This window comes from Lactuca virosa, chromosome 8 (assembly GCF_052849685.1).
Source record: "Lactuca virosa cultivar CGN04683 chromosome 8, Lactuca_virosa_CGN04683_v6, whole genome shotgun sequence".
Taxonomy (NCBI): Eukaryota; Viridiplantae; Streptophyta; class Magnoliopsida; order Asterales; family Asteraceae; genus Lactuca; species Lactuca virosa.
Window position 1 is genome coordinate 137,295,114 of NC_136433.1, and position 21,836 is coordinate 137,316,949.

The window sequence follows — 21,836 nt, forward strand, 5'->3', positions numbered from 1 at the left end:
CTACTTACTGGCTGACTTGACAACTGCCTTGAAAGCTTATTCCGATGGTGAGTAGTTACGATGTTTCCTTCCTAAATAAGTTATCTAAAAATTAGTCTTTCTAAACCAACCGACTTAATCTCACGATAACATTTAAACATAGCAATTAATTTATTTTAAGTACTTATATATCACATGTTTAAACCATTATAATTTAAATAAAGCTCTATATCACATGTTTAAACCATTATAATTTAATCAACTTACGAAAAATATTTAAACCTAAAAAGGTAAAAAGTAGACAAAGTTGCTTGGGTAAAATAAACATACACTTTATTGTACTTTCACATATCTTTCACTTAATCTATTTGAATAAAAAAATCTATCAATAAGATTACATTATTTTTGTTTGATCAGATTTAAATTTATACAATTATGATGTTTTTTTTTATTTTTTTAGATTTAGTTTTTAAGTCATAGAAATTAGAAAGAATCAGTTAACTGTTTCTGCCGACTTGTAAGTTGCTATTTGCTGCTGTAAAAAAAGTGGGGTTTGAAACGGTGGAGTTCCATGGATGGGGTTATACGTAACTGCAGAATTTAATCCTAAATTCCCATCTTTCCATTAAAATAGTCGATTACTGTATCTGTATGCCATCAGCCCCTTTTGTAGGACCTTTTCTCTTTCATTTTCAGGGCGGGAACTCCAAATTTACTCCAAATTCTTTCTAGGGTTTCTTCGAATTTCAAATTTGGTTCAAGGGTTCTATTGGGGTTCTGGATATTGAAGACCTAGATGATTTGCTTGCTATGATGACCAATAGCAACACTACGATGAGTCTCCGTAAGGGGTCCAAGGTGTGGTTAGAGGACAAAGGCACAGCTTGGGCCGCCGGAGAAGTCAGCGGTTTCTCCGGCAAACAGGTTCAAGTAATCACTGAATCCGGGAAGCAGGTAATGAATTTCATTTTTTGTTGATTATTTATTTCTGTATATTTTTCTACAGAATTCGTCAACTGAGAGGGATTTGACTTGTTGTTTAAGCAACTTCATTGAAATAATATCCGAATATATATGGTCAAGACGGTTTTGCTGTTTGTTTTTTCTAAAGAACTGTACATTTTCGTTGACATAAAAAAATGATTGAGATCGAAACATTTCAACTTTGAAAGAAAGGTTAGGCTATGTTGAGAACAGTTTTCATTGATGGGAGTCATGATCTTGTTGTTACCTTATTGGTTCGTGTAAAACTGAAAAAGACCTTAATTTGTCAACTACTGGTGGATCAGATAGAATTACATGATGCCTAAGCCACTTATATGTACAGTCTAAACTAAAGTATATTGAACATTATTGGATTCTGACTGATGTGGCTGCTTTCTTTAAATTCGTTCTGGACTAGTTATGGTTTCAGTTTCCTTAAATGGCAGAGAATATTACACTACAATGATGTTAAATGACCTAATTTTTATCTCTAGAATGGAATCTAAAATATGAAGACTGATAGTTACATTTATGTTTTCTTGCAATCTACCAATAAAATTTTGTTCCACATTTGGAAATACTACTTTAAATGTGGATAAAAAGCCGCAGTGCTTTAACCGAAAGTTTGGGAATATTAAATTTGTACAATTGTTAGGCGATCTTATTTATTGGAGAATATATTATCCACAAGCTAGTAACATGATGAATAATGAGTGGGTTATTGGACTATGGAACATTATGGTATTGTGCTAATTATCAAATATATGAACTGTTTGATAAACCGTTTAAGGTTATTAGCTACATAGGCAAGTTATTTGACAGAAAAAAACAATGCAAGAAGTGTTAACCACATTGGCATTACATAGTAACTCAACTGATTGCCTTAAGAGGTAAATTGGCATTGTGAGATCTCTAGGCATATTGTCCTCTTCTATTTGATAGTAGGTGACAACCCAACTTGAAATTATTGACTAATCCATAGTTTGAAATTTTATGAAAGAATTATCTGGAAACTGCTAAACCATTTAGACAACATAATGTGACAAGCTGTAACTTCATTTTTGATCACTTTGTAATTGCATGTCATTGTGAAGGTGTTGACTTTTGCGGATAAGCTGTTACTCAGAGATGCTGATGCAGAGTATGGTGGGGTGGATGATATGACCAAATTGGCTTACTTGAATGAACCAGGAGTGCTTGATAATCTTAAGAAACGTTATGCTCTTAACGAGATATATGTAAGTGACATCTTTTATTTTGATTTTGAGCTTTACTTTCTAATGAGTTAGACCTAGTTAATCTCCTCGTAATCATAATAATGACTGTATGGATTTCATAATGTGTATGTTTATAATTTTGTATGCATGTGTGTATGCTCTCACACTTCTTGTCCTGTTTTTGTGTGTTTAGTTTGTTTATGATATGCACTTCAATGCGTGTTAATTATGATATATTGCATGTTAAAACAAAGAATGTGTTGGTCAATCTAGTGTGAATCCATGTGGATAGATTCGTTGCACCTGAAAAATCTTAATATGTTGTTGCTTATCCGTTCTAATTGGATTTTCTACAATCAGACATATAGTCCTAGTTGAAGAGAAAGATTGGAAATTTGAGAATGCACCTTGCATATCATGAATGCCTAATATATAATAATTGAATGGCAACAAATATCTTTATACAAATAATTTTATGAAGATTCATTTGACTAGTTATCAATTATAATTCTACATGTATTTTTATTATTGGTTATACATACTTCTCCTTTAAAGTTATCCAAGATGTCGTGATTCTCTTTTCATTTAGAGTAGGAGATTTTGGGCAATTTCCTTCTATGGACTTCTTGAGAAATAAGAGCCGATATCTATTCCACTTGTATGACTTGTTGCACAACTCCTTATTGGAAAATCTGGTAGCCACCTAGTATAGTTCTCTTAGAATGTCTCAGGCATACTCATTCTTTTAGATATGTTTCCACTCTGTGTGTAATTAATAGTAATTTGAGCATTACCCACACCTTAATAACCAGTACATGAGCATGAAGAGTGCTATTTGTTAAGTTTGAATACGACAACATTAACACAAACTATTGCTTTTTTTTACTCATATTCATGAATTCATTTGTCCTATGTTCTCTGACACATTGGGATTACATATGTTCACATTATTTCTAGATGGATCTCATGATTATAGAACCTCAAACGTAGTATTGGATTGGTCTTTCACAAGAAGCATTTGCTTTTGCTGCATAAAACACAAAGTTTGAACAAGGTGTATGAAAATAAGGACAATATTATGGTTGAAATCTAGGCAATGCATAGAGGTTTCTATGAATTAGGTAGAAGAACGGGTGCCCGAGACCTATATGGGATTAGGGAATTAAGGACCATTTTATGGCTGAATTTTTTATCTAATTAGAATCTCAGCTAACAATTTAAGAGGTTTTAAGAACTTCTTAGGCATTCAACTGTCAACAAATCATACTAGTCATCTTTCTGTGTACTAGAGGAGGTATGTTCATGATATTCTGGCACAGTGGGTATGTTTGACAGGCAGGTAACTGTAGTTACCTTACCAAGAATTTTAGAGGTCAAGCTTTATCTAGATGATAAGGACCTTCTAAAAGGATCCATGGAGATAGTGATACATAAGACAGTTGAGTAATGTGAATTATTTCACAAAGGGATCAGCTAATTTGCTATACATCACTTGATGTACTTCTTCTATAACACTCTTTTACTTTTCTTCATACTACATTATCCTTGATTTTTGCATTGCTTCATTTTGAATCGGTTCTTGGTGTTTATATTAGACATACACAGGAAGCATTCTAATAGCTGTCAACCCGTTCACAAAGCTTCCTCATCTTTATAATGTCCACATGATGGAGCAATACAAAGGAGCTCCATTCGGTGAGCTAAGCCCCCATGTATTTGCTGTAGCAGATGCATCTTACAGGTGTGCTTTTTGTTGTCATTTCATCAATAATTGATGATTATATCACGTTTTAGTCTCTTTTTCATCATGTACAACTCTATATTCAGGGCAATGATGGGTGATGCAAAAAGCCAGTCCATATTGGTCAGTGGAGAAAGTGGGGCCGGAAAAACCGAAACCACAAAATTAATCATGCAATATCTTACATATGTTGGTGGTCGTGCTGCCATTGATGACAGAACAGTTGAACAACAAGTCCTAGAATCAAATCCTCTTCTAGAAGCTTTTGGAAATGCAAGAACAAGTAGAAACGACAATTCAAGTCGCTTTGGAAAGTTTGTAGAGATTCAGTTTGATTCAAATGGTAGAATATCTGGTGCTGCAATTAGAACTTACTTACTTGAAAGATCTCGTGTAGTCCAAATCACAGACCCAGAAAGAAACTACCACTGTTTTTACCAGTTATGTGCATCTGGAAGAGATGCTGACATGTACAATCTAGGTCCTCCAAGCAACTTCCATTACTTGAACCAAAGTAAAGTTTATGAGTTGGAAGGTGTAAGCAGTGCAGATGAATATGTAAAAACCAGAAGAGCCATGGATATTGTTGGAATCAGTAATGAAGAACAAGAATCTATATTTCGGACATTGGCTGCAATTCTTCATTTAGGGAATGTGGTATTTAAACCAGGGAAAGAGCATGATTCATCAGAAGTAAAGGATGAAAAATCAAAATTTCATTTGGAGACAGCTGCCATGCTTTTCAAATGTGATTTGAAAATTTTACTGGAAACTTTATGCACACGTTCTATTCAGACTCGTGAAGGGGTTATAGTCAAGGCTCTTGATTGTGATGCTGCTGTTGCAAGCCGTGATACTTTAGCAAAGACTGTTTATGCTCGGCTTTTTGATTGGTTTGTTACAAGCTTTAATCTTTTTTTTTTTTTTTTTTCTTTCTTTATTGGTTTTATTAAATTTTGATGACCTTTTGTTGTTTGTTTCAGGCTTGTTGAAAAGATTAATAGATCTGTTGGGCAAGATCATAATTCTCGCATGCAGATTGGAGTTTTGGATATATATGGATTTGAATGCTTTAAGCATAACAGTTTCGAGCAATTTTGTATTAATTTTGCAAATGAAAAGCTTCAGCAACATTTCAATGAGCATGTGTTTAAGATGGAGCAGGAGGAGTATCGGAAAGAACAAATCACATGGAGTTACATTGAGTTTATAGATAATCAAGATGTTTTAGATCTCATTGAAAAGGTTATCTCTTATCTCTTATGTATTATTATTATTATTTTTTGCATTGTACAAGATCTTATTTATCAATACTTAATATCATCATGCTTTTGCAGAAGCCTATTGGAGTAATTGCTCTACTGGATGAAGCTTGGTACGAATGATTTACAAGAATTTTAATTCTCAAACATTTATCTGTTATTTTTCAGTAGATTATGCTTTAATTTTTTTTTATGTTTTTTGCAGCATGTTTCCAAAGTCAACACATGAAACATTTGCAAACAAGCTTTTCCAGAATTTGCGGGCCCACCCAAGGTTAGGGAAGGCAAAATTCTCCGAGACAGATTTTACCATTTCTCACTATGCTGGCAAGGCAAGTAATGCACAGCTGTTACTAACATAACTTATAAAACACATTGTAATTAATATTCCATCATGATTCTTGAAATGCAGGTCAATTATCAAACAGATTCCTTCTTGGATAAAAACCGTGATTATGTGGTTATTGATCACTGTAACCTAATGTCTTCTTCCACATGTCCTTTTATCGCTGGTCTTTTCCCAGCAATGCCAGAAGAATCTTCTAGATCATCATACAAATTTTCTTCTGTGGCATCTAGATTTAAGGTATGATTTTTCTCTTCTTAAAATTTTTGTTGAACTTTGCTAATGTTTGTTGTATTCATGTTGTTTCTGTATTCTTTAAAGCAACAACTACAAGCTCTCATGGATACCCTAAGTTCAACAGAGCCTCATTATGTCCGCTGTGTCAAACCAAACTCAGTCAACCGGCCTCAGAAGTTTGAGAATCAAAGTGTGTTACATCAGTTACGTTGTGGGGTCAGTGACTTCAAACATAATTTTTTTTTTCTTTTTAATTTTCATTTTTTTTATTCACTTTTCAACATTTTTTTATCAGATTTTGTGTGTTTCATTTCTGTATAGGGTGTTTTGGAGGCTGTTCGAATCAGTCTTGCAGGTTATCCTACTAGGAAAACCTATCATGAATTTGTAGACCGATTTGGACTCATTGCCATGGAAGTCATGGATGGAAGGTGGTGTGCTGAGCTGGACATTATTTCCTATTTTTAATAAAATGTAAAATCTCTTTTTTACCCTTGTTCTGATGTGCTTGCAGTTACGATGAACGTGCTATGACAGAAAAAATCCTGCAAAAACTAAAACTTGAGAATTACCAGGTCTGTATCTGGTCACTCAAAGCTACAACATGAAATTTGAGTTCACCTAACACTTCCTAGTAAAGTAAAACTGTTAATTTTATTATTTTTTACAGTTGGGGAAGACCAAAGTTTTCCTGAGGGCTGGTCAAATTGGTGTATTGGATAGTCAACGTGCTGGAGTCTTGGATTCTGCTGCAAAGCGTATACAGCTTCGAATGCGAACATTTATTGCACGAAAAGATTTTACATTAAAGCGAAAAGCTGCAATTTCTTTTCAAGCATACTGCAGAGGTCATCTTACTAGAGTTATATATGCTAGAAAACGTGAAGCTGCAGCTGCTATTTTGATACAGAAGTACATTCGTGGATGGTTGTTGAAGAATGCTTATACACAACAATATGTTTCTGCTGTACTTTTGCAAGCAAGCATCCGTGGTTTCATTACTAGACAAAGATACCTACACATAAGGGAACACAGAGCTGCAACTGTAATTCAGGTAAACTTTCAAGAATTAAACATAAACTTTTGTGTGTCAGATGTTAAGAATTGATATAACAATCTCATTGTTTTTTTAACTCCACAGGCTCGATGGAGATCGTATAAAATCCGTTCCACTTTTCGTCATCGTGTGCATGATATTACTAAAATACAATGTCTTTGGAGAAGAAAATTGGCAAAGAGAGAGTTTAGGAGGCTTAAGCAGGTAAAATGCTACGTTTATTGTCTTCTTTGTTTAGCGCTATTGTTTCTTGTTTTGTATTTGTATATCATTTTCTTTTACATCTTACAGGAGGCTAATGAAACTGGTGCCTTGCGCCTAGCGAAAACTAAGCTAGAAAAACAGCTGGAGGATCTGACGTGGCGCTTGCAACTAGAGAAAAAATTAAGGGTATTCTTGGTTTCTGGTTAAGTTATTTTTGCTAAAATGTAGATGCATTTGATGTAACGAGACAACAATGTAATTAATGCAGGGGTCAACTGATGAGTCAAAATCTGTGGAAATTGCAAAACTTAAAAAAACTGTGCAATCTTTGGTTCTTGAGTTGGATGCAGCAAAGTTGGCTACTGTGAATGAATGCAACAAAAACGAAGTGTTGCAAAACCAACTGGAAATGTCAGTGAAAGAAAAATCTTCTTTGGAAAGAGAACTAGTTGGAATGGCTGACTTGAGAAACGAAAATTCATATTTGAAGGTAAGTAGAGTAGATAAATTATTTTGAATATGTAAATATAGAACTTGAAGCTCTACTTATTTCATTTCCATGTAGAGCTCACTGAGTACATTGGAAGAGAAGAACTCAACACTGCAAAGCCAACTTACTGAGGCTAAAGAGGATGCATCCAGTAACCTTAAAAAATTGAGGGAGGTTGAGAAAACATGTGCACTACTCCAACAGAAGTTAAAAAGGTATTGTTGTATTTAGTATTTTTATTTTATATATGCTTCTGTTTTATGCTTGATTTTATTGTGTAGCTTTGAGGAAAAGCTAACAAGTTTGGAGAAAGAGAACCATGTTTTAAGACAGAAGACATTAAGTGCCACTTCAAGAGGGAACTGGCAAAGTAACACCAAGCCGTTTCTTGAGGTATATTAATAGTTTTTATTTTTATTTTTAATCTGAATACAACACATAATAACTCTTTCATGTGTTGATTATTTTTGTACACAGAAGTTCTCTGGTGCACTTGCTCTTCCCTTCACAGAGCGAAAATCTATATATGTAAAGACCAATTTGCCTAATCTTCCATCCAAACATATTATTATTATTATTATTATTATTATTATTGTTATTATTATTTTATGTGTGTGAGTGTGACATTGTAATTCTTATGTAGGAAACCCCTACGCCTATGAAAAGCGCAAATCCAAATTCCCAAGGTTTGACGGATTCACGTCGGTCAAAGATGACTTCTGAAAAACAGCAGGAGAACTCTGAAATCCTGTCACGGTGTATTAAAGAAAACCTGGGATTCAAAGATGGAAAACCTGTGGCTGCTACTGTTATATATAAGTGCCTTCTTCATTGGCATGCCTTTGAATCCGAAAGAACTACAATTTTCGACTTCATTATTGAGAACATCAACAGTGCTCTTAAGGTCGTCTACTTTCTTCACTCTCTGTTTCTTATTTCTTTCTTATAAATAATAAAAAATCTCATTATGATTTCCAGATGGGTGATGAGGGACTTACCTTACCATACTGGTTGTCCAATGCTTCAGCTCTTTTATGCCTCCTGCAAAGAAACTTCAGGTCCAATGGTTTCTTGACACCTCAGCGTTCTGGTGTGTCATCTTTTTCGAATGGAAGGGTTGCACAAGTAAGCTTTGGTTTTGTTTTCTTCCAGTTTTACCCTTTTTGCCTAATTTAAATTTAATTTTGTATGTTGCTCAGGGGTACACTCCGCATAAATACATTGTTGATGATGGGATTTCACCCATGGAAGCTAGGTATCCAGCTATATTATTTAAACAACAGTTAACAGCTTGTGTGGAGAAGATATTTGGGTTGATAAGAGACAACTTAAAAAAGGAAATATCACCGCTCTTGAATTCATGCATCCAGGTTGGTTTTTCTGTATAATAGCAAGTTTAAATGAAAAAGATTTATTTATAAAATTAAAATGTTGATTTTTAAATAAATAAAGGCGCCCAAGAACCAACGAGTACATGGTGGTAAACCTTCAAGGTCACCTAGTGGCATCCCTCAGCAGGCTGCTGGTAGTCAGTGGGAGAAGATCATAGAGTTTTTGGATTCCTTGATGGATCGCCTACGTGGAAATCATGTATGTAATTCTACTTTGGAAAATTGAAGAAAATATAGTTTTATAGAATAAAGAGTTATTGTATATATAAACATATTATATGCATATGTGACAGGTACCTTCGTTTTTCATACGCAAGCTTACAACACAGGTGTTTTCATTCCTCAACATATCACTTTTCAACAGGTATATGATCCAAATATTGGTATTATTAGGTCATATGAATGTGATACTGAGGTGGAAGTTTCTTGTAGCCTTTTATTGCGGCGAGAATGCTGCACATTCTCAAACGGGGAATACGTGAAATCTGGTCTAGCAGAACTTGAGAAATGGATAGCCAATGCAAAGGAAGAGGTGTTTTATTTTATCAATATATATAAAGTCTAGATTGTGTTATGTGTACTAACTAACTCAACAATCAACATTTTCGATTTGGTGTAGTTTGCAGGAACTTCTTGGCATGAATTAAATTATATCAGACAAGCCGTTGGGTTTCTGGTAAACTTTATTTCTCTCTTGCTATCATGTCATAGTTATTAGTTATTACACACCACATGACAAACCAAACTCTATTTTTTGGACATGCATTAGACTAGGACCGGACAAAGCTTGTATTTTTTTGTCCCACATAAAAAGGTGTAATTCACTTGCATTTTATTTTATTTTTATTTTTTTTTTTTTTTTAAATTCTTAAATAGGTGATACACCAGAAAAGAAAAAAGTCTCTGGAAGAGATCAGACAGGATCTATGTCCGGTATCTATATATATATCTCTTAATCTCTAAGCTTAATGATGGATTTATTATCATCTTGTTATCTCTGAGATCACATTTAATTTAATACTAATAATTTGTGATTTTGGATTGGATAGGCGTTGACTGTTAGACAAATATATCGCATAAGTACAATGTACTGGGATGACAAATATGGGACCCAAAGCGTCTCAAATGAGGTTAGTATTCATTTGGTTTACTAATATTTATATAATACAATGACAATTGACAATGTTAATGTTTGTTTGTTTTTTTAGGTTGTTACTGAGATGAGGGAAATGCTGAACAAGGACTCTCAGAATCTTACTTCCAATTCATTCTTATTGGACGATGATCTCAGGTAATTCTTAATTCCAATCATTTCATCTAAATAAATCTTTTTTTTTTTTTGAAATTTAATTCATCTTTGGTGTGTACATATACATATACATATATTGCAGCATTCCATTCTCTACAGAAGATATCTACATGGCAATTCCTGGCATTGATCCTACAGATATCGAGCCCCCTGCGTTCTTAGCTGAATATCCTTCGGCACAATTTCTACTTCCAAATCCCAAGTGAATTTGTCGATAAAAGACCATTTGCATGCTTACGGTAGGGGAAAGGAAATATATCGTTTCTGTAGGGATATTTAATTAGGAGTGCAAGCAAGTCAAAGTTCCATGTAAAGTAAATACTACTAGTTAATTTCTTTTCTTTTTTTATTCTTTTGTAAAGCTTGTTTGTTGTGCACATTGTAATCGATTCCAGTGGATTCTCATTCTCGTAGCCAAATCAAATCCAATTATTTATTTTGAAGTGGTAAAGATAGAGGCCCAGAGTTATAGGGTTCTATTTCGTATGGTTGATGGAAACACTTAAAAGTTAAACGCAATTTACAACATAAAAGTTAAGTTTGGGCTAACAATTTTCAATCTTTGTGGGATTGCATTGATGCAAGTTCACCATTGAGAATGATCTCAGCGACAATTGTGGTCTGTTGACTTGAGATTGCTGAAATGTTGTTATTGTTGTGGTTTTCGGTTTCTTGGATATCCTTCCAGTGTTTATGTTTGATAGTTTGAAAGCTCCAAGATTTTTTCGTTTTCTTGTGTAAGCATTTTCTGGTTTTGCAATGTCTTGTATGGAATTGGAACTGGAACTGGAAGATGATGTTGATGGCCACACATCTGCTAAGCTCGTGAAAGATTTGGATTTCCCATTGTAGAATGATGATATTCCCCTCCTGTAACAATATCAATATCTATTAACAATCGAGAATTCGATTTGTGCTTTTAAAATTTGGCAAATTAACTGCAACTTTTGAGGTTTACTTGGAGAAAGAAGGCAATGTGATAAACACTTCCAATGAATCGGAGAAATCTAACAAACAGATCGTTTGTCCATTTTTTTTTTTTTTTTTGATGTAATGTTGATTACGAATGCATAAGATCGGTCATGGCAGATGATTATAACGAATTAGAGATCACAAATTTATGCAGAATTCCAAGTTTTCTGAAGAAAGTAAACCTGATTGGCAACGCTTGTTCCAGGGCTTGAATTGCATCATCGAAGGATCCATTGTTGTTATGATGATCATATGCGTAATGACTCTCGACATCTCCTTCCCGATCGTCGTCACTGTCGTCTCCGATCGAAGAACTACTCGATGAATTACATTCCTCTTCCTCTTCTCGTACGATCATCATCGATTTCGTTGATCCTTCAAACATGCTTCCATTTTCTCCTCCTCCGCCAACTTGTGTCTCCGGCAGCAACGCCGACGTCCGGCAACCACCACCATATCCATCGCCATCTTCTTTTTCCCAGATCGTCTTCATCTGATGGTCCCCAATGTAACAAGAGATGGAATTTCACAAATCCAAGAATCGATAACCACCTTCCGAGTTCCGAATTTGCAATCTCACTGTTTATATTTATATTATAAAAGAAAGATATGGGAATTGATGATTGCTGAATCGGATCCTATTCAGATTAGTGGATAAGATTTATTAAGACACACGACTTATTATTACTTATTTCCACTAATTCTTTCTTATTTTATATCAATGATTGAATTTTATTTTATTCTTACAAAACCGATTGGCTACAGTTTTCTATTTTCCGATGTTATTTAAACCTTTTTATGTTGGTTTTTTGTTTGACATGATAAGGGAATAGATTGATAGCTTAATAGCTATTTGGATAGACGAACTATTTAAGTAATGTATTATTTTCTATAAAAAAATTGTTATAAAAAAAGAACGGGACACATAAAGCATGTTAAATATAATGAAATTATTTATTATAATGATATAATATCATAATTATATTCAAGATACTAAATATTTATCAAAATTTTTGAAAAAGAAATAAACAAATGCTAATATGTCAATCCAACACATGTCGGTTCAATCTATACTGAGAATTTACTTAATTTTACCTCAACCCAATACTATTCTCTTAAACATGTTTTACCACCTTGACCTAGGAATTATGCGTTGTTTCTTTTTCTTATTATTTTTTTCCTTTTAAATCTAATAATTATGTTTGTTAGTGTATACATAAATAATATCATTTTTATTAAGCATCTGAATATAAAAAAATAATTCTTGGGGGAGCTGCTAGTAGAGATGTGAATTTTATTAGCGAGTTAGCCATGAAGAAGGCTGCCAAAGCTGTTGATTTGATGCACCTTCCACCACAGTTACATGACCGCTACAGTGAACTCATTTTGCTTCGATTTTGCATGGGCATCGCCAAACTTTTCTTTGGCCTGAGGACGTGCCAACCCGTTCACATGGTCGTTACGACATTGTGGTTTTAACGGGGGTCCGTTCTTTGGGGACTGGCTTCGTTACCAATTAGGTTTGGTGGATTGGGTTTGTACTCAACAGTAGAAACTTCCTCTTATGCTTTTGTGGCCTCACGAGCTCAATCGTGGGTGTTACAAGACCACATCTTACGAGATAACAACATATGTGGTATAGATTCAGATTATGTTTGTGCTTTGGCCTGTCTTCGTGATACGATTCCGGTCTTTGACTTCAGTAATTTCACTAATAAGGACACCGCTCCTCCAAAAGCCCAACATTCATTGGCGAGTGCCATTTTTAGTAAAATTGTCAAAGACATGAAAGTTCACTTCGACATGACGATTAGGCAGAAAGCAATTTTTGAGTGTCTAAGGGCCCAACATGCTTAGGATTTTCTTATGACTATTCCTATTGACGGTCTTGGCCAACATATGTCGCCAGTGGAGTATCGTGCCACCCTAAAGTATAAGCTGCTTAAAAAGTTGCAACAAACAAAGTGGCAAAACATGAGAAAGCGTGCATGAAAAATTAACACACTTATATCTTTTGCATTTAATACTTTCGGTTTCCTTGCGCCAGAAGCTGTGAATCTACTCAATAGAGTCCAACGGGTCATGCATAGTAATGTTATGACCCCAAGATCTATAGATGTTGTTTTTAAAAGAATTAGGTGCCGTTTGTTTTTCCTAAAAAACCCCTTCTAACTACTTAATGTTGCGTCGCGCAGCACTTGACCCTTCGCAACTGTTTGTTTTTCAGAAGACTTCTGATTTAAAAACTGCTGCGCGTGTGCTGCGTGACGCATCACTTGACCCTCTGCTTCAAACCTCTTCACACCTTACTTTAACTTATTGTAGCAGTCTGCAGATGTTAAAAAACAAACAAACTTTTTATTAAATGCTGCAGCCGTTTGGTCCCCCCTCTTTCACTATAGAGGGTTGCAGAGGTGATCCGCAAACTTCAGACATTTTCGCTTTGTAAAAACAAACTGCACATTAGTTTTTCCATCCAAAAAAGGGTTGCGGCACAGCTTGTTACTCGTTTATCCGCTACGTCTATGTAAAACTTTATTTTTTAAGTAATCTATAAATTATTTTTATATTCCATTTAGAAATTGACAATAAAAGTTGTAATGTTCGTCATTTAAAAAACTATTTATGATATGTTTATTAAATTAATTTATCAACGAAAAGTAAAAAACAGTGAATATTATATGTAATATAATATATATACTATTAATATATAAAAACTAAAACTTAGGGAACTTTTTAATAAATGTTACAAATTTTATTAGGCTGGACGGTGTGGAGCTCGGATAGCTTGGCAACGGACCTCAGCGAACACGGTGCACACCAGGCCGACCCCTCGGCATGCCGAGGTCGACTCGGTAACTCAGCTAGCTTTCACCGAGGAGAGAGGGTGTATTGGGTTTGTAAATGTGAACGTTGGAGGGTCAAATATCGCCGTTTTTTCAAAAAAAAAATCAAAAAATCTCCCCTTTTTACCTTACATAAGTATCACTCTTTCTCATATTTTATCCCACTTCATCATCTTTATATTTTTACTCAAACAATTCAAGTTTTTTTAAAAAAAATAGCTTCCTCTTCCAACCCAAAAGCTCAGAAAATACCAAAAGAAACACTCAAAACCCAAACATCTCACATTCTTCACCAACTTTCATTCAAAATCAACGCGATCGTCCTATTTATTCTCCACTAAATCTACATTTTGGTGGTGTTTACTACCCATTTCAAGTGCAAAACCAACCTCAATACCAAAATCAAGCACAATACCAAAACCAACCCCAATTCCAAAACCAACCCCAATTTCAAAGACAACTCCAGTTTCAAAACCAACCACAAATGAACTTCTCATCCCAAATGTTATATGAGTTCAATCCATTTGATGATCTTCCCGACTCCCCAATGAACCATCAAACCAAATTTCAAACTGAAGTGGAACGCGAAGGCGTCCCGGAAACGAAATCTGAGCCGGAAGAGAATCCACCACGACCAAAAAAAGTGGAAGGGCGCCTCCAAAACAACGGACATCCGCCGAAGAAAAGACGTTAGCGCGTGCTTGGGTGAATGTTTTCGAAGATCCGGTGGTCGGAAACAACCAAGATTGTCAAACTTTCTTCCGGAAAATCACGCGACGGTTTCTCAACGAGATGAAACTTCGTGATTACCGGAAAAAAGACCAAATTTATTCTAAGTGGCGAAATGTTAACAAAGTGGTGACGGAGTTCAATGGGTTGTTTTCGAGTGTGAAACGGTAATGACAAAGTGGTACAAACGACGAAACCATTTTGCAAAAAATCTCTTGACATGTACTGGGAACAAAAGGGGCGCCATTCAAACTTTTACATGTTTGGAACATTGTAAAGTTGTCAAAAAAATGGCAGAATGTTGCATCTTCTGAAACTTTTACATGTGGTCCGTCTAAAAGAATAAAAACGTCCGAAACGACATATAGTCAATCGTCCGATGCGCATATCGAGATTGATCTCAATGAAGATGAGCCTTTTGAGGTTCCAAGAGCCACTCGTCTCATGAGAAGAGACAAGGCAAAGCGAAAGAGAAAAGCCGTGACAACTACTTCCGAAGACGTCGACAAACTAACAACAAAAATGGATAGTTTAAAGTCTTCCTTGGAGCGATACTTGGACTTTGCACTAGAGAAAGAAAAAACTCGTGCCTTGTCCATTTTAGCAAGACCCACAAACGAGCTATTCGGACGCGAACGAGAATTGACTTTAAAAGCCAAATAGGAGCTTGCAAAAAATATAACATCTAGTTTAGGTTTTTTAATTTGAGTGTTTTCTTTTTTTACATTTCTATGTTTTTTTAAATTCTTAGGTTTGTAATCTAAATTTCTATGTTTTTTTTGGTGTGTTGTATTCTAATTTTAAGTTTTTTCAAAGAATGCTATGTTTAAATTATTTATTTTATATATTAAAAAAAAAGTAACATGTCAAGTGTGGCAACCCACACCTAACAAATGGCAAGTTTTGGTAAAAGTGTGACAAGTATGACGTGACGCCTACGTGGACCCGTAACAAATATGACACCACACTTACTAGCTTTAGATGAGTATTGAAATACACGAGAACAACCTAATTCGTAACTTTGTATTCCCAATATATCACCATCACATCAACTATAAAATGAAAGTTTGTATTAACCATGGCATTTAAAAGATATGACGTGTTATGTGTCAATATCATGATTTCTAAATGAAAAAGAAGCGTGTATAATGTATTATGCAAGTAATATCAAACAATTTAAGTAAATTTTAGGGTGATATATATATATATATATATATATATATATATATATATATATATATATATATATATATATATATATATATCCTTACTGTGTTATGTTCTCATTCGTGAGAGCTTTGAAACGATATATGTTGCGTCTAAAATGAAGAATGTGTGAATGAGATATCGATATTTAAAGACGAGTCTTTGAAAATAAAATTAATGAATAAAATGGTTGTGGGAATGTGTCCCTCATAGAAAAAAGAAGAAAACTCTTAGTGGGTTTATAAGCATATATATGTAATAGGTTTACAAGCTTGTATAAATTAAACTCATCCTCTCTCCTCTCATTAATATTATTGAGTTTGTATGGTTTTTGTGTGTTTTTTTGTTCAAAGACTTTGTTTTGAAGCTTTGCAACTGAAGAGATCAACCTTCATCTACCTTCTGGACCCTTATGAGTTGCAAATATCCTTGCTTTATTGTGTTTAATCGTTAGATCTATGAATATTTGGTGTTTTGGTCAATTTTAATGAGTTTTGATCCCTTTGTGACTTGTTCCATAGAGTTTGAAGAACTCCACGAGCTTTGGTTCATGTTTAAAGTTATAATCTAGTGATTTTGTGGAGTAATGAGTGTATGCAAGAACTCTCCTTACTCCATGAATGAAGAAAATCGATTTTCGGAAATTTCTTAGCTTAGGGTATTAGATCTTGGGAGTTTGTGGCATTATTATGGATAAAGTTGGAAACTTTATCCATCTAATCATCATGTTGGCTCAGATCTGAAAGTTGAAGGCTTGGACTTAATGGATTAAGTCGAGAAAGATGCATTCTTGGACTCTTTGAGACTTAAAGTTTAGATCTTGGTTGTTTGAACCATCCTAATGAAACTTTATCCATTATGAAGCTATTAAGTACTAGATCTGAATAGTGGGAAGCTTTGGGCTTATGGGTTAAGTGCTTAACTCATTAAGCTATTTTTGGTTCTGGCCACGACGTGACGATGTGTAGGCCACGACGCGGTGGCAGGTTGAAACGCAAGTATTCCGTCTTTTAGCCACCATGGCTCGACCATGGTGTTGGCTACGACGCGTGTTAAATGAAATTTTATGCATATTTTATGTTAGTTTTTATTAGTGTTTTGCATTATATTTTATGCTTTTTTCATATGAATTAGTTCAAATAATGTTAATCTCATGTTTTTCTTCAGAATTCCTATACTGCTCATGTTTTATGTTGTTTTCAGATATTTCGAGTGGAGCACTGATTTGGAAGCAGCTTGGATGCATATTTGGAGCTTAATGTTGTTGGGTCTAAAAATATGGTTTATACTTTACTTTTCTAGGCTTGAATAGGTTTTTGGTCTTGTAAGTATTGTGTGGGTGTTTGCGGCTGTATGGGTGTTCATGACCGTGAACCTGTTTACGACCGTAAACGTGTTTGCGGTTTGTGTCCCCTCTATATAGTATGTCAGACCTGTCAGAGGAAATAAGTGAGTAAGAGAGAGTTCACGGCCAGAGTGTGAGGTGAGAGAGTTCTAGAGAGAGAAAGTAAAGAGAAGAGTGTGTGTGTGTGAATCTTGTGTAAGGAACATCATTCTAATCATCAATACATCATAGATTCATCTTCTTATTCTTCTACTTCTTCCATATTTGATCTTGCATCATCCAATTGATTGGGATTCCGCACCATCAATTGGATCTAATTGATATATCAAGCAAATTTGGGACTTACAGTTGGTATCAGAGCTTGGATTGTATCAATCATTTTGGCAAGATCTGGAGCGTTTTTGCACTTTTTCTTGAAGGATTTTGCTTTTTTGGATAGTTTTTGAAGAAATATTGGGGGGTTTGTTCTTTGTGTTTTTTATAAAAATGGCTTTTTGATCGAGTTTTGGTGCTAAAAAGTTGAAAAATTGCGAGTTCCGGCGGCCATTTTCACACAACTCCGAAGGGTTTGCGGTCCGAAGAAGCTTTCACGGCCGACTTCGGACGTTCTCGGCCGCGCACCTCGCACGTGTTCGGTCAGCAACCTCACGTTTACGGTCCAGCTGTTCTCGGTTCAGCCTCGTTCTCGGCCAGCAGGTGTCTAGCCCTCGTGTCCAGTCCTTGCGCGTGTAGTCCTCGCAGGTTCTCAGTAGCAGCAAATATTCAAAAATCCGGCGGTGCAAGGTTTCGAACCTGGGTCTCCCATACTCTCAGTCCACCGCCTTACCAACTCATCTAGCAAGCAACTTGTTATATGCGTTCGCGATTTAACTCAAATATTATACTTTCAATCATAGTTTTGGATTTTTAACACTTTTAGCCCAAAAATCAATTTTTCTTAATTTTAAAATTTCATTTTCTACCCAAAATTTTGATTTTTAATTTTTGACTATCATATTTGACTTTTGACCTTAAAATTTTGACTTTGACTTTCAAGTTTGACCTTTGACTTTAAACTTTGACTTTCTCGTTTAACTTTCAAAATTTCAAGTTTAGCCTTTCGGTTTGACTTTTAAGTTTGACCTTTTAAACTTGACTTTTGAGGTTTTAAGTCAAAGGGCAATTTAAAAAAAAAACAATGAGTTCCTCAAACATCCCGGTCAATGAAGTTTCATGCTCTCAATCATGTGAAGCTATGATTAAATTTCTTCGTGAAGAACATGATTTGCTAAAAAGGGAAGTTGAGGACCTTAAATATGAAGGCTATACTCTTAGGAAAGGTAAAAAACCCTTAAAAGCACAACTAGAGGCCAAAACCAAGGACTTTAGGAAACTTCAAGAAGAATACAGTAATAAATGTGCGAATTATAGATATGTTAATGAACAGCTTGCTAACTTGACCGCCGAACTTGATGCATTAAAAGCTAAATATAAAGATGCAAATTTTACCTTTAAGAAATTTGATGTGTCAAGTGAGGTTGTTGCATCGATGATTGAAAAACAATTAACATTCAAAGATAATCAATCTAAGGGGTTACGGTATCACAGTGTTCCACCTCCCTTCAATGACAACTATACCGCACCCCTTGAAACTAATGAGGTAGAGACACCTACTCAGTTTGGCCCACTCCCTGAACCAGCTTCAGTTAAGACTGAACCATCTGGGCCTACTGAGGTTATTAAGGTGAAAGTTTCTGATGCTTCTACTTCATGTACATGTAAAGTAGTAGAGGATGAGGACAAGGAGTACAAAACTAATTCTAGTTCTGTAAATTCTGATTATTGTCAAACCAATGACTCCTTGAACTCATAATCTGTTGCTTCTAACTCAGTTGCTACTAATCAACCTGCTGTTGGTAAATACAGGCCACCAAAACAAGCAAATCAGAGTGCCTATTGCAAGTGTGCTTGTGGGAATAATCAGAGACAAGGCAAGGGCGTGCTACCAGGGGCAAGCATAAACAATTCCTACATGAAGAAAAGACATGTTTTCACTGTGGAACACCTGGACACATTGCCATAAATTATCCAAATCACGCATACATTCCCTACTATGCACAAGGCCGACAGAACGCGCCAAGAGGGAGATACGCCAAGAGAAGCCCTTCAAGGCCACAATCGAGAAATGGTGACTGGAATAAAAAGAAGACCAAGAAATCAACTCCCAACAACAAGAAGGGAATGTCGGCCAAGAAGCCAAGCTCAATAGATGCTCCAGTGAAGCCAAGACCGGTTAGGTCAAAGTCATCTCGGAAGCCGACTTCAAGTTCAAAAGCAAGTACTGAGCCACCCATCCGATCGAACAAGAAATGGGTTAAACCCAACTACAGATGGGTACCAAAGGTTCAATCTCCCAAAGCGTCTAATGATTTTAACATTCCTTCATCTTCTGTTTGTGATAAGCAGGATATGTCATGGGAGAGAGTACCTTGAAAAGATGACAAAGGTCAACCCAATTTCAAAATGGACTGGGTTCCAAAGACCAACTAATCCCGCACTGTGCTGGAGCGGCTATGGAGGAATATCATCAGACTCCGGTTTGTTGATAGTGGCTGTTCCGAGCACATGATAGGGAACATCTCTCAACTGTATAACACTCAGAACTTTAAGTGAGAGTATGTGTCCTCTACGGGAAAGGAAAGAAAGGAAGAAAGGAAAGGATCACACATGAGTTTTGTGCTTAACGATGTGAAGAATTTTCGGATCTGTCTAAGATTATGCGTGCTGTTCTCAGACCTTCTGGATGCAAATTCAATCGGTGACTTACGGTTTGAGTTTTCTTCTCGATACTCCTGAGTTTTCTCTTACATTGATTCGTTCCAAAGATAATCTTTTATTTTCTTATAGTCTTTCGTTAGTAGGTATTGTTTGGGAAGTGATATGAAGTATAGTGCTAAAGGGCAATTTATGATGTGTGTAATGCACTAAAGTCGAATTGTCTAGACTCTGTGTTCAATGTAATGGTAGGCACAAAGGATTTAAATGTAATAGACTAGGCATAGATGGACTGTGAAAAGACTTGACAAATATTGACTTAGATAGTTCCGTTTGGTCTGACAATACGACGCTTGGGTAGATTGAGCAGTGAGATAAACATGGGAACCTGCGAGATACACTAAAAGTTAATTATCTAGAATTTTGGTTTAACATTTCCTCGATGTACAGACTCATATCCTTAATTCCGGTACTGATAGGGCGGCTGGGGGGTTATGATAAAATAGGTATGTAGGAAATTATGTTCTTGCTTTCTATCTGTTAGTCATATGTTGCCTCCTTTGCGTGATTGGAACATATCCGACCTGGAATGCAACATATGCAACTCTATTTCTATGCATCTCCTTATCTATGCAATTCTTTCTATCTGTTAGTCATATGCTGTCTTCTTTGCGTGATTGGAAGAGATCCAACATGGAACACAACATATGCAACATTCTACTTCTCAGTCCCTCTATATCAGTTTGCTATATGTTGTCCCCTCTGTGTGATTGTAAGAGATTCGACCTGGGACACAACATATGCACCTATCTCTAAATCTGACTTCCCTCTTAATGAATGTCTACCCACCTAAAGTAAAGAGTTCTTTGGAAGTTCTTGATTACCGGGGTATATCGGGAAGTGGGGAACACGTTCTAGTACATCTAAAATTGAACCATTTAATAGGTTGTCTGTAGATCTCGCTGCTGAATTTAAGTGGACAACAATATCCTTGGTCGTCGTCAGCTAAATGTCTATTTAAGTATATAGGTACAACTGTCTTGTCACTTATAACCTGTCGAATTTGTCAACATCCTTAGTGTTTAAGTGGACCACAATACCGGTGACTGACCAGATCTAAACATGCAGGTGTGTGCAAATAAACGATATTGAATTGTTTGAGAACTTTGATCCCAAATTAGTTTTGGAATTTAGTTATTATTTTTGTTTTGGTTAAATTTGTTCATAGTTTTCCTCTATGCACAAATTTAGGGGGGGGGGGGGGAATTAAAATTAAAAAAATCAAACAAAAATCAGAAAATTCAAAAATCCAAAAATATTTTTTGTTTTTGTTTTATTTTTCCAGAAAATATAAAAAATACAAAAATATTGTGTGCTGAGTTTGTTTTTAGTTTTGTCTTGAAAAGTGAATTCAGATGTAGATGAGACTCATGGAGACTGTATCAAGATTTTCTGAGCCAAAGCTTTATCTGTGATCATTGAAGAATTCTCATTCGAAGGAACAAGAAATGAAGATTATTCTTTCAACATTCAATCTTTCAACCCCAGAAGCAAGGTGAAGCTGCACTTGAAGATTATGTGACAGATTGCATTGAAGCCTCATCAATCAATTTGCTGCTATCTATGTACCTGCTAAAGTTATCCAGAAGTTTCGTTCTCTATTCTCTCTGAAGATTCTCAAGCTGAAAGTGCTGATTTTCAAGAATCTCTGCATGAAGCCTCCTCACCTAACGTGCGTTCAAAGTCAAAATTTGAAGAAATGCCCAA

General features: G+C 35.5%; 2 protein-coding genes across 3 annotated transcripts; one reads left to right on the forward strand and one right to left on the reverse strand.

The window, feature by feature from the left end:
* Positions 1 to 507: 507 nt before the first annotated feature.
* Positions 508 to 10,653, forward strand: XI-I (myosin). Of its 2 annotated transcripts, none has more exons than XM_079063420.1 (29): positions 508 to 933; positions 2,058 to 2,201; positions 3,776 to 3,921; positions 4,008 to 4,814; positions 4,905 to 5,166; positions 5,259 to 5,296; positions 5,389 to 5,515; positions 5,596 to 5,769; positions 5,851 to 5,982; positions 6,088 to 6,197; positions 6,281 to 6,341; positions 6,437 to 6,820; positions 6,908 to 7,027; positions 7,115 to 7,213; positions 7,296 to 7,517; positions 7,593 to 7,732; positions 7,799 to 7,910; positions 7,998 to 8,045; positions 8,161 to 8,421; positions 8,496 to 8,642; positions 8,717 to 8,887; positions 8,970 to 9,107; positions 9,202 to 9,272; positions 9,341 to 9,440; positions 9,528 to 9,584; positions 9,785 to 9,841; positions 9,958 to 10,038; positions 10,117 to 10,199; positions 10,300 to 10,653. In XM_079063420.1, the coding sequence occupies exons 1-29, from the start codon at positions 790 to 792 to the stop codon at positions 10,421 to 10,423; spliced, it is 4,560 nt and encodes a 1,519-aa protein (XP_078919546.1). In that variant the 5' UTR covers positions 508 to 789; the 3' UTR covers positions 10,424 to 10,653. The 2 variants fall into 2 exon arrangements, with proteins under 2 accessions (XP_078919546.1, XP_078919545.1); XM_079063419.1 differs by having other exon boundaries at positions 509 to 933; positions 7,995 to 8,045.
* On the reverse strand, positions 10,629 to 11,769 carry LOC145128602 (uncharacterized). Its single transcript, XM_079063421.1, has 2 exons — positions 11,372 to 11,769; positions 10,629 to 11,087 (listed from the first exon to the last, which is right to left on the reverse strand). Exons 1-2 carry the CDS (start codon positions 11,680 to 11,682, stop codon positions 10,763 to 10,765), a joined length of 636 nt encoding a protein of 211 aa, XP_078919547.1. The 5' UTR covers positions 11,683 to 11,769; the 3' UTR covers positions 10,629 to 10,762.
* Positions 11,770 to 21,836: the final 10,067 nt, after the last annotated feature.